General features: G+C 36.9%; 1 protein-coding gene across 1 annotated transcript in view; it reads left to right on the plus strand.

The window, feature by feature from the left end:
* Positions 1–13,429, plus strand: part of LOC306962771 (uncharacterized protein) — a 1,040,752-nt gene that overhangs the window by 490,066 nt on the left and 537,257 nt on the right. Inside the window, exons 10-12 of the mRNA XM_079556046.1 lie at positions 10,874–10,957; positions 11,950–12,051; positions 12,120–12,203. Coding sequence (XP_079412172.1) covers positions 10,874–10,957; positions 11,950–12,051; positions 12,120–12,203 — 270 coding nt within the window. The remainder of the gene's footprint in view (positions 1–10,873; positions 10,958–11,949; positions 12,052–12,119; positions 12,204–13,429) is intronic.

The following is a 13,429-nucleotide window of genomic DNA, read 5'->3' on the forward strand; positions in this document are numbered from 1 at the left end:
CACATTTTTGTAATTTTTTATTTTTTTTTGGTCAATTTTTTGTCATTTTTTCGTCATTTTTTAAATCAAATTTTTGTCATTTTTTGTCATTTTTTTGTATTTTTTTAATCAAAGTTTTGTCATTTTTTAATCAAAGTTTTGACATTTTTTGTCAAATTTCAATGACTTGAATTGAGGAAATGTTTCTTGTTTTGAGCGGTTTTCACTCATTTAGACACTTTTCCTGATCGGACCAAGTTTACTTTGCTTGTTTGAGGACATTTCAGACCAGTTCTAGGGTAAATCTCGCTTGAAATAAGAAAGTAAAATTGCCAATGAGTTAAGACCAATTTTCTTTCCCCATTGGCAAAGAAAATGCCAATGGGACAAATGCCCAAGAACTTCTTAACTTTTTGTAATTTTTTTTTTTTTTTTTGTCAATTATTTGTCTTTTTTTCGTCATTTTTTAAATCAAATTTTTGTCATTTTTTTGTATTTTTTTAGTCACATTTTTGTCATTTTTTGGTCAAATTTTTATCACATTTTTGTCACATTTTTGTAATATTTTTATTGATTTTTTTGGTCAATTTTTTGTAATTTTTTCGACATTTTTTAATCAAAGTTTTGTCATTTTTTTGTCATTTTTTTGACATTTTTTGTCAAATTTCAATGACTTGAATTGAGGAAATGTTTCTTGTTTTGGTTTTTGGTTTTCACTCATTTAGACACTTTTCCTGATCAAGTTTGCTTTGCTTGTTTGAGGACATTTCAGACCAGTTCTAGGGTAAATCTCGCCTGAAATAAGAAAGTAAAATTGCCAATGAGACAAGACCAATGTTCTTTCCCCATTGGCAAAGAAAATGCCAATGGGGAAAATGCCCAAGAACTTCTTACCTTTTTGTAATTTTTTTGTATTTTTTTTGTCAATTATTTGTCTTTTTTTCGTCATTTTTTAAATCAAATTTTTGTCATTTTTTGGTCAAATTTTTATCACATTTTTGTAAAAAAAAATTAAATTTTTGGTCAATTTTTGGTCATTTTTTCATCATTTTTTAATCAAAGTTTTGTCATTTTTTTGTCAAATTTCAATGACTTGACTTGAGGAAATGTTTCTTGTTTTGAGCGGTTTTCACTCATTTAGACACTTTTCCTGATCGGACCGAGTTTGCTTTGCTTGTTTGAGGACATTTCAGACCAGTTCTAGGGTAAATCTCGCTTGTAATAAGAAAGTAAAATTGCCAATGAGACAAGACCAATTTTCTTTCCCCATTGGCAAAGAAAATGACCTGAAATAAGGACGAAATGTATCGAAACGAGTCAGAAACATCTCAGAACAAGTGAAATAATCCAGGACAAACGCCCAAGGACTTCTTAACTCGTCAAAACAACTAAAATGTAGATTATTATTATTATTATTATTATTATTGTTATTGTTATTATTATTATTATTATTATTATTATTATTATTATTATTATTATTATTATTATTATTATTATTATTATTATTATTAATATTATTATTATTATTATTATTATTATTATTATTATTATTATTAGGGGCAGTGGCTAAAGGGGATCTTAATAAACAAATCACAAATCAAAATGTCACATGTGTTTTTCAGTTGTGCTTTAGTCGTATTAGGGGACTTGACTTTTCATAATAACGTTCATAACTTCTCTTTTACTTTTATTTAGATTTCATTCAAATGTGTGAATTATGAGGTTGGAATTATTTTATTTTTGCAGCACAATATTTGCTCAATCTTGAATCAAAAAAAGCCAAACGAGCAACAAAACGAGCTGAAAAAGAAGGTGAAAAAGCGACAACGCGAGGAAAAAGATCCACTGAGATCAGCTCTGTAGGCCTTAGCTTTCAAATGAGGCGCTCCCCTTATAGTCCTTTTAGATTTGGGTAAAGCTGAAGTGGAGGAAATGCGCTCGGTTAAGGCGGGTGGTAAGAGGTGAAACTAAACAAGATCCAAAATCTGCTGAGAAAGTCTTTGTAACGAATCACAAAACAAAAGCACAGATTTAAACCTTTAAATCCATTATTCACATTTTGTCGCCGAAAATAGAAGAAATTTTGGACGTTTTTAGGGATAAAAGTCCTTTTTTTTTTTTTACAAGGAAACGTAAAATGACAAGAAATGAGCTTTAATACTTTCCCCTCATGTTTATGTCAGTTTAATCCACAGCAAAAGCTTCAAACTGATTTCTCTACATTTAAACAGTTTGATCCAAAATATCACAGTGTTGACATTGCAGATTAGTTTCCATTGAGCGCATTTCCTACAGTTCAGCTTTACCCAAATCCACACGCTCACAGCCTGTAGGCCAGTGTAGCCTCATTTGAAAGCAAAGACCTACAAAACTCACCTAAATGGAGCTTTTTCCTCACGTCGTTGCCTCGTTGACGTCACTTTGTTTTTCTTTCGTCTGACTTTTTTCACGAAGCTTTTCGATTTGGGTAAAGCCGAACTGGAGGAGTTGTGCTCGGTTTCCGCTGGAGGTTAAAGGTCAACTCCTAAATAAAGACACAAAACACAATGAGTTTAAAATACAATGGTTTAAAGAAGGTTAGTGCTAGATCGTGTGCTCCGGAGGGACAGTCTGCTGTGAAAACATGAGATAACCTCTTACCCCCCGCCAAAACCAAATCCATTCTCTCCTCTATGCCATTGTCGTCACTTTTTATTTCCCTTATGTGTTTTTGTCACTTTTTTATGACTTTTTGCTGGATTTTTGTCTCTTTTTAATTGAGATTTTGTCTTTTTTTTTCTGGATTTTGTCTTTTTTTTTTGCTGGATTTTTTTCACTTTTTAATTGAGATTTTGTCTTTTTTTTCTGGATTTTGTCTTTTTTTTGCTGGATTTTTGTCCCTTTTTAATTGAGATTTTGTCTTTTTTTTCTGGATTTTGTCTTTTTTTTTGCTGGATTTTGTCTTTTTTTTTGCTGGATTTTTGTCTCTTCTTTTTGCTGGATTTTTGTCACTTTTTTGTTGAGATTTTGTCACTTTTTTGCTGGATTTTTGTCTCTTTTTTGCTGGATTTTTGTCTCTTTTTTGCTGGATTTTTGTCACTTTTTTGTTGAGATTTTGTCTCTTTTTTGCTGGATTTTTGTCACTTTTTTGCTGGATTTTTGTCACTTTTTTGCTGGATTTTTGTCACTTTTTTGCTGGATTTTTGTCACTTTTTTGCTGGATTTTTGTCACTTTTTTGTTGAGATTTTGTCTCTTTTTTGCTGGATTTTGTCTTTTTTTTTGCTGGATTTTGTCTTTTTTTTGCTGGATTTTTGTCTCTTCTTTTTGCTGGATTTTTGTCACTTTTTTGTTGAGATTTTGTCATTTTTTTGCTGGATTTTTGTAACTTTTTTGCTGGATTTTTGTCTCTTTTTTGCTGGATTTTTGTCACTTTTTTGTTGAGATTTTGTCTCTTTTTTGCTGGATTTTTGTCACTTTTTTGCTGGATTTTTGTCACTTTTTTGCTGGATTTTTGTCACTTTTTTGCTGGATTTTTGTCACTTTTTTGCTGGATTTTTGTCACTTTTTTGCTGGATTTTTGTCACTTTTTTGCTGGATTTTTGTCACTTTTTTGCTGGATTTTTGTCACTTTTTTGTTGAGATTTTGTCTCTTTTTTGCTGGATTTTGTCTTTTTTTTTGCTGGATTTTGTCTTTTTTTTTTTGCTGGATTTTTGTCTCTTCTTTTTGCTGGATTTTTGTCACTTTTTTGTTGAGATTTTGTCATTTTTTTGCTGGATTTTTGTAACTTTTTTGCTGGATTTTTGTAACTTTTTGCTAAATTTTTGTCTCTTTTTTGCTGGATTTTTGTCTCTTTTTTGCTGGATTTTTGTCACTTTTTTGCTGGATTTTTGTCACTTTTTTGTTGAGTTTTTATCATTTTTGTCGCTTCTTTTAGTCACTTTTGAGCTTTTTTTGTTGCGTTTACATCCTCATTTTTTTCTAGTTTTTTGCCTCTGTTTTGAAGCAGCTTTTAGATTTGGAGAATTTGCAGAAAACATGTTCAGGTGGGAGTTAAGAGGTTAGGGCCAGGGAGATGGTTCATTTTAGGGTTAGGGTTAGAATTATTTGTATTTTTACTCATAGATCTGTACGAAATCACAGCAGACCGTCCCTCCCGAGCAGACGATCTAGCACTAACCTTTAAAGAACTTCTATTGACGCCAGATTCAAAATGGCGTCACATTCCAAAAAGTATTTCCAAGAAGTTTGTCGGGTTAAACTTTCTTTTGAAATGTGACTTTGAAATCTCTGAACCACCTTTTAAGTTCTCTGAGTTTCACAAACCAGTTTTACATCATTGGAAAATGTTTTTTTTACCCATAACTTTACCCCTCATTGCGCCACCTTGTGGAATAATAGAGGAATTGTATCAAACAAAAAGGCTTTATCTTTGTACATGACATTTTGGAAATAAACGGTGACATTTTACAGATTCAAGAACTAAAAAGACAAAGTGTTTTCAGTCACCTTGAGTCTCTCGCTCTAAAACCAAAAAATCAGGTTTGAAATCTGGGATTAATCATGGACTCAGCAGCTTTTTACCATCTGAAAAACATGGCTCAGATCAGAGGAACAGTGTCAAAACCAGACTTAGAGAGACTTATCCATGTGTTTGTCTCCAGCAGGTTAGATACTGTAACGGCTGCTCACTGGCCTCTCTAAACGAGCTCCAGAACGCTGCTGCTCCAGTCCTGACAAGAACCAGGAAACACGAGCATATTAGTCCAGTGCTCCGGTCTCTGCACTGGCTTCCTGTCACTCAGAGACTTTAAAACAGCTCTGCTCGTTACAAGTCTTTTCATGGTTTAGCTCCAAAGTCCATCTCTGACATGTTACAGCCGTATGAACCATCTCGGGCCCTGAGAACTTCAGGGAGGGGCCTCCTGGTGGTTCCCAGAGTCAGGACTAAACACGGTGAGGCTAAAGCTAAAATCTGGAACAGTCTTCACGAGGATGTGAGACAGGCCTCGACTCTGACCATGTTCAAATCCAGGCTGAAAACAGTTCTTTTTACCGATGCAAATGACTGAAAGTGTTTTATCTGCACTCTCGCCTTTTACTGGAATTGATTAATTTTATGTTGATGTTTTTATTGATTCTATTTGTTTTCTTGTATTTATGCAACTGTGAAGCTTTGAATTGCCTTGTGTATGAATTGTGCTCTACAAATAAACTCGCCTTGCCTAAAAAACACATTTCATTTTCAAGGTTCTCTCAAAGAATAAAGGGAAATCTGTAAATCTCTCCCAGAGGCTTTGACGCAGCTGATCAAAAACATCATATTTTTTTCTACCGTCCAAATCAAACTTCCACATTTAAAAATAGGAGAATTAAGCATCACAGACAAAACATGTGACAACGAATCTGTAAATCAAGCTTTCAAAGAACAGATCTGTCATGATTATGATGGAAGATCAAACTTCAAATATGACAAAATCCAACAATGTCAGAAAAACATTGGACATTTATAAAATCACACCCAAAGTAAAAGAAATGCAATTTAAAACTCTTCATAATGACTGTCCATCTGCGGAGACATTAAGGGTAGATTTGGTTTTGAAGTCGACCCGTGTGATTTTTGTCATTAAATCCAGAACAAACATCGATTCTTCTCTTGCCCAGTGAGTGGAAAGTTCCGGCAGGAGGTTCATCGCTGGTTAAATACTCAAATTAATGATCTCGAGCAATTTACAATTGAAGATATTCTTATGTATAACTCCAAACTGACGAGGGACATTCAGAGCCGTGGGAAGATGTTTTAGTTTGGGGGCGCTGAGGGACAAAATGTGCCCCCAAAATACTGTTTCTGTGACTAAATCCTATTGATTAACCTCTTAACTCCCGCCTGAACCGAGAGCATTTTCTCCAGTTCAGCTTTACCCAAATCCTGTAGGCCAGTGTAACGCCTCATTTGAAAGACCTACAAAACTAAATGGATCTTTTTCCTCACGTCAGATTTTTTTTCATCACTTTTTTTGTCGGGCAGTCGACTCATTTTTGTCACATTTTCGTGACTTTTTTGCCACTTTTTCATCAAATTATTCACATTTTTTTGATCAAATTCTTATCACTTTTTCGTCCATTTTTTCTCAATTTTTCATCAAATTTTTCTCACTTTTTGTCGATTTTTTGTCAATTTTTGTCATTTTTTTGTACATTTTTTGTCACATTTTCATCATTGTTTTCGTCTCAGTTTTGTTGCTTTTTTCCCACACCTTTTTTTTGTCTTTTTTGTCATTTTTTGTCATTTTTTTGTCATTTTTTTGTCATTTTTTTTGTCATTTTTTTGTTATTATTTTTATCAGATTTTTGTAATTTTTTTGTCACATTTTCACAATTTTCTCAGTTAATTGTCACATTTTTGTAATATTTTTTTTGACAATTTTTTGTTATTTTTTGATCAAATTCTTATCACTTATTTGTCCATTTTTTTGTAATTTTTTCGTCCATTTTTGTAAATTTTTCTCACTTTTTTGTCCATATTTTCCTCCATTTTTATCATTTTTTCCTCAATTTTTCGTAATTTTTTCGTCAAATTATTCACATTTTTTGTCAAATTCTTATCACCTTTTCGTCCATTTTTTTGTCACATTTTTGTCAAATGTTTGTGGATTTTTTGTCACTTTCTCGTCAATGTTTTCTCACTTTTTTCACATTTCCATCCTTGTTTTCGTCTCAGTTTTGTCGCTATTTTCACCCCTTGTTTCCAGAAGCTTTTGGATTGGGGTAAAGCTGGAGAAAATGTGCTCGGTTCAGGTGGGAGTTAAGGGGTTAATATTGCCTGCAGTTCACGAACCCTCCACCAGCGGGGGCTGCAGAGCCCTCAGCACCCTGGGTTCCCACGGCCTTGGGGACATTTCACTCTTAATGAACCTTATAATCATTATGGGTAAAAAACACATTCACACAAATAAATGGAAAAAGCAGCTGCCGAATTTTAACTGTTTTAAAAATTAATTTTGTTTGTTTTTATCCTCCTTGAGTTTTGTCAGAAGATCCAACCAAACTGTGGCAGAAATGTGCGATGCTGCTGAAATGTGTTTGATCCTGTAGCTCATTGTCATTTATCTGAGAACTTATTTTATTTGACTTTATTTGACTTGCAACAATGAGCCACAAGGGGTCGCTACAGGCTTCATTGATTGGATTTATTTTATTTTTTTTATTATTTTTTATTTGACAAACACACGTAGATTTTCTGTGTGGGATGAATCAGATGCTGAAATTGTTTAATGCGGTAAATTTACAGGAGTTTCAAAATAAAAGATGAAAAAAAAAAAAAAAAAACAACGTCAATAAAAGCGCACGTGCTTCCTTTCACACACACTTCCTGTAAACGCTGATCCCGCGCGTGATTCACTCTTTCTTCATCTCCAGAGTCTGTGTGCGCGTGACACCGGAAACCCTCAGGTGAGCCCCGTTACGCAACGACGTCCAAAGTGAAAGTAAACTCTCGCCTCATTCTTCACCAGTGAAACGTCTTCGTGAAGCTGCGGCTGGATCGGATTTTCCTCCAGAAGAATCAAACCCGGACTAAACCGAGACCCGAGTTCCAGCAGGTGTAAAGCCTTCGGGCAGGTCCAGGTAGGTCCACGTCATTATTCATTCACTCTATAATTATTAGCATTTGTTTGAATCCGTCTTGTTTGTTTTTTTTACGGCCGACGCAGAAACGTTTGTGACGCAGTTAAGAAACAAGACGCTTCAAACATAAAGGCAAAGATCTGATGTGATATTACAGCTGCCATATTGTGCTGACGTCATCAACATGTGTTTTATATACAAGTTTAGTGTCTTTATGGAAACGGAGCTGATTTTATGAACAGCATTTTTGTTTTGTGTTGTACGTCCTTTTAAGCGTCGATTATTACCACGACTGCACTAGGCCAATGCACTGAATAATAGGGACCGTCAACAACATAATGTACGTGCTCTTAAACGTAGACGACTGTGAATACGCGAGACCAATGTACGGAGAATTAGGGACCGTCAACAATGTCATTTCTCCTCTAAAAATGGAATCTTTCCGCCATTTCGGAGGGTTTTAAAGAGTCCTTTGAAAGGTTTCACTCATTTCTCAGTGGGTTATTGTTACTCACCTCTCACACTCACTATGTGCCTAATATGACCCAATTTCACTGTACAATGTATGAATAAATACACCACCAATATGACTATTTGGTCATTTTGAACATGTAACTTAAGTGAGTGTGAGAGGTGAGTAACAATAACCCACTGAGAATTGAGTGAAACCTTTCAAAGGACTCTTTAAAACCTTCCCTATATGTAAGAAAAAGGAGCTTTAGTTACATGTTCAAAATGACCAAATAGTCATATTGGTAGTGTATTTATTCATAAATTGTACAGTGAAATTGGGTCATATTAGGCACACAGTGAGTGTGAGAGGTGAGTAACAATAACCCACTGAGAAATGAGTGAAACCTTTTCAAAGGACTCTTTAAAACCCCTATATGTAAGAAAAAGGAGCTTTAGTTACATTGTTGACGGTCCCTAAGCCTGAGCCCATTGGCCGACCGTGTTAGCTGCAATAATCGCGCATCACAAAACAACATTACGGCTTGACTGGCATTTTGCGGATGACGCTCACTTGACCGCAGTCAAACACTGGCATAAAAGGCGCAAATACATGTTAATTTACAAAGCCCTCACGGGAAATCCAAGAGCTGACATGTTATAAACACCATGAATGAAAAGAGAAGAAAAAAGGCCTCCGTGTCTGAGCTCGAGGAACCCGGAACTCTAGGCCTAATAATAATGATCATCCCTCTGCTGCAGCTCTAGGATGGACTGTTGGGAATAGATCTGCACAAATCCAAGCACAAAGTGACAGTAGAAATAAAATGATGAAAAGCAGCTCAGAGACATTAGTCCAATAACAACACGGAAGCTCAGCATTGGTGAGAGATGTTTATTTTTCGATGATTGTACAAGGATGTTTTGAATATATGTAACGATGTCGTTGATCTAAGTTCTATTGATCATTGATTCCAGTCAGACGGGGCTTTATAACGAAAGGCTCTCCTGCCTCCTCCTTTTTTACATGTGGCTCTGATAGAACGGTTGGTCCAGATCTCTGAGTGCGTATGATGATGTGAAAGGAACCGTCTGCTGTTTTAAATATGTAGGATAATCATATGGAAGACATTTATAAACTAGAATAATCCTGTGGAGCGTCTTCTGTCTTTGGGTTGGAGCCAGTCAAGGGTGTTGTACATAGTTCAGTGATGAGTCAGATAATGACATGGAAGCACAAATGTGCAGAGCGAGTTTGTGAGTGTCGTCAGTGGTTTAAGAACAGCATCTGTGGTGTTTTGGTAAACAATGTCTCCATAGTCCATTATTGGGAGTATGAGTCGCTGATTACTGGGATGTTACTGTTGTTGCATCGTTGGGCAAGACACTTCACTTCACTCTGTTGCCTGTAAGAGTCCATTATGCAGTGTTCATTTTGACAACATATTTTAATGAAGTTTTAGTCTTTTGTCTAAAATGTAATTTAATTTTAGTCGAGATTTAGTCGAAAAAATATCTATAATTTTAGTCTAGTTTTAGTCGACTAAATTTAAGACTAATTGAGTGGACTTTGCATTGATAATATTGATCATAATCATGTTTAATGTTGTTCCTCTGCTTCATGGAGCTGCTCCACATGAACAAAGCTCAGAGCTGATCCTTTAACAGAGGATTTACATGATCTGAGGCTCTTTCAGACGCTCAATACAAGTTTGGATGATTTTAGTCTCTCCTTTTCATTTTTATTTAGTCTGATTTTAGTCGACTCAAATATCTGGACATTTTAGTCACAGTTTTAGTCTCATGAGAAACTTTTAATTTAGTTTTAGTCCAATTTTAGTCACAAAAATATCACTTTGACTAAAATTAAGACTAAATATTTCAGTCGAGGACATTAACACTGCCATGATGTCCGTGTTTCCCAAGCAGGGGTACGGGGGCCCCAGGGGGTGCGAGTGCTGATCAGGAGAACTAAAAAGGAGGTGAAACTGGACAGTGTTTCAGGATCATTTGCTGTAAAAAAGTTTGGATTTCAGTGTTTTTGCTTTATTTTGTAACACAATAAACAAGTAAATACCAATAAATGTGAGTTCAGAGGATCATTCTCTAAGTATTTATCTGCACCTGAGAGTTTAGGGGAACTTTGAGTAGAAATGAAAAGTCAAGGGGTCACGCAAAGACAAAAGGTAGGGAGACACTGCATTATGTGACTGTGGTTGATGGTGGTCAGAGTCATTCATTCAAACGTTCTGTTTTACAGAAGAAGAAAATGGATGAGACGTGTCCTGGTTCTGATCCTGGTCCTGATTCTAAGGACGGGGATGTCGCCTCCAAAAGGTTTGTGGACTTATGTTTCCTCTGAGCAGAAGTGTTTTCAGTGTGAGTGCAGTCGTAGAGTGAGCCCTGGAGCCTCGAATGATACAAACATGGAGAGACTTTCCTCAAAAATAACAAACACATATTTGCCTAAACCTTGAGACATTATTGAGCCGACAGCGTGTTTCAAGTACAAACTGATGTAAAACAAGAACATTTGAACTTTTACACATATTTCTCCTACTGATGCAAAATATCTCTGTTCCAGTTATTGGAATAAGAAAGAAAAGTGATTTACATTTTACTGCACATGATTCAGAATCCGCTTCATTTGTTGTTTTCAGGAGAAACGTGGAAAAACCTGAGTCTGTAACCAGAAGGAAATCCAGAGCCGGTTCTGGACCCGACTGTGAGTCCCTGAGAAGTGACAGGTCCAAACCTCTGAGAATCAACTTTAAAAGGTTTGTTTTTTTGTCCATTCCTCCATTGTAACTTGCTCTCACTGTCACCTCTGTTCCCCTCAGGGACTCAGAACCTCCTGCTCCTGACCTGAGCTGTCAGTCCATGGAAAGTGACAGATCTAAGGACTGGGGCAATGACTTTAAAAGGTTTGTCCTCATCTCTCTGGTCAGTCACAGTTTCCAGACACACTGTGGTCCTCAGACTGGACGACTCTCTGTGGTGACAGTTTAGAGCTGAGGGTCTGCTCTGTATGAAGAAATCACAGGCACAAGATTCAGTCCCTGGTCCGTGTGGGCGTCTGTGAGGAGCATGTTTCTCTCTCCAGGACTGGATGAGTTTCCTCAAAGTGTCTGGTTTCTCTCGGTTAATCCTCCAGTCAGGTGATTCTGAGCATCAGCCTGGCTCGAGATCTGGAGATGGATCCCTGGGCGCTGCTCTACGGTCGCCCACTGCTCCTCAGGGTTCATCAAAGGAGGGGTCAAAGCAGAGCACACATTTCCCCACAGGGACAAAGGACAAGTCTCCTCTGGTTTTAAAGCGGGTCCTTGAGACAGTGAGGAGGTTCTGGCCCCAGGACCTAAAGGTGCGACTGGAGGAGTAGGGGCACAGCAGGTCAGATACGTTTTGGGAGCCTGAGCATAAAGTTCTCTAAAAGTCAAAACAAAACATTTGAATTCAATGTGAAGTTTGATGTGAAGCCAGTGCAGAGAGGATCAATGGGAGTCATGTGTGACCGTCTGCTAGATCCTCTTTAAAGCTGCAGCGTTTTCAACCATTTGAAGACGATTCAAAGCAGATTTGTTAAAAGAGTAAAAAGGGAGTTACAATAATAAACCAGATCCGTCACTCCATGTCCCCTCACGTGTGGCCAGTTTAGAAACGACCTCAGCGACTTTGAGACTCAAGTGTTGGCTCAGTGGAGTTTGCTGCTACAACTAAGAGCACGTAGGACAGCAATAGGAGGGACTTTCCTTGTTCAATAAAAATCAACATTTATCTAAAAACTACAAACTAGTTTCACATTTATACTCAAATCTCAAATGGAGGAATATGATCTGTGTTTGTTATAAGTGAAAAATAAGATGTTTAAATGACTCTGAAACAGGTTCATGGTTCAGGATTGTTTTGTTTTCTGCAGGAGGAAACTGGAAACACCTGAGTCGACAACCAGAAGCAAACACGGATCTAAACCCAGCTGTGAGTCTCTGAGGTCCAAAGGTCTGAGCATCAACTTTAAAAGGTTTGTCCAGTTTTTTTGTCCTTTCCTCCTCTGTAACTTGCTCTCACTGTTACTTCTGTTTCCACCAGGAACTCAGATCCTCCTGGTCCAGGTCTGAGCTGTCAGTCAGTGCAAAGTGACAGATCTAAAGAGTGGGGCGCTCACTTTAAAAGGTTTGTCCAGTTTTTCTGTCCTTTCCTCCTCTGTAACCTGCTCTCACTGTCACTTCTGTTTCCACCAGGAACTCAGATCCTCCTGGTCCAGGTCTGAGCTGTCAGTCAGTGCAAAGTGACAGATCTAAAGAGTGGGTCGATCACTTTAAAAGGTTTGTCCAGGTTTATTTTCATCTGCAGTAACATTGTTCTGAGCTGTGAGTCGGTGCAGAGTGACGGCTTTAATGAGATGCAGATAGAAACTTTATTAACATTACAATATATAACAGTTATTAACACATCGTTACTTGTGTTACTTCATTTATGAACCTGTACAAACTTACTTTTGTGTATATTGAGGAGCCTCTTGAACAAGGGGTTTATTCTCTAATATATTTTATCCGTCCATTCTCTTCCACTTGTCTGTTCCCGGGTCGGGGGGGTCGATGTTGGAGCTGCACAAATCACATTCATCCAGACCCTTTATTTTATTTACATGAACTTCAAAATGGCATTTTTGGTGCTGAAAGTGAGTTCGAGCCAGTTCCTTCTGAATCAGCTTTACTGGAGACACAAAAATAGAGGAAATCCAAGCCAAACATTCAAATTCTATATTTACATCTTCTAAAAAGCCTTAAAGAGTTTGGGCTAATGAGTTCCAACATCCCAGCTACTCAAATTCAGAACTTTGATCTTTACCAAAGAGGAAACTCAACACGTGCTGCCTAAAAAGGTGCCAATATTTATTAAACAAAAAGTAAAAAGCAGTAAAATAAAACATTCTGATGTATAATGGAGAGCAAAGAAATAGAGATGGGCCGAGATACACATTTGGCCAATATCAGTGTCATAGACAATTCCTCGTGTTCCTGTTCTTCGTCTGTGACTTCTACTGCATCTCATTAAATATTATGCACGTGTAGCTTTATATTTCAGCAGGGCTAATACATTTGGCTCGTGATAGAAGGTTTATTCCAGTGGTTCTCACCAATTATGGCACCGGGACCCCCAGGATGACAAGACAGATACACATTTAATGTGTAATAAAGCAAAATACTGTATTTTCCCCACAAATTATTGTTGAATAAGCTTTAATTGACCTTTTAAAGCTGAAATCATGATAAAAACAACCAGGGTCGGACTGGGACTGAAAAACGGTCCTGGACTCTGACCGGCCAGGCCCAAGTTAGTGTCAATGTGACACTTCCACAAAGACATAATGGTAAATGGTCTTCACTTATATAGTG

Source organism: Gobius niger (assembly GCF_951799975.1).
Source record: "Gobius niger genome assembly, chromosome: 5".
In the NCBI taxonomy this organism is placed as follows: Eukaryota; Metazoa; Chordata; class Actinopteri; order Gobiiformes; family Gobiidae; genus Gobius; species Gobius niger.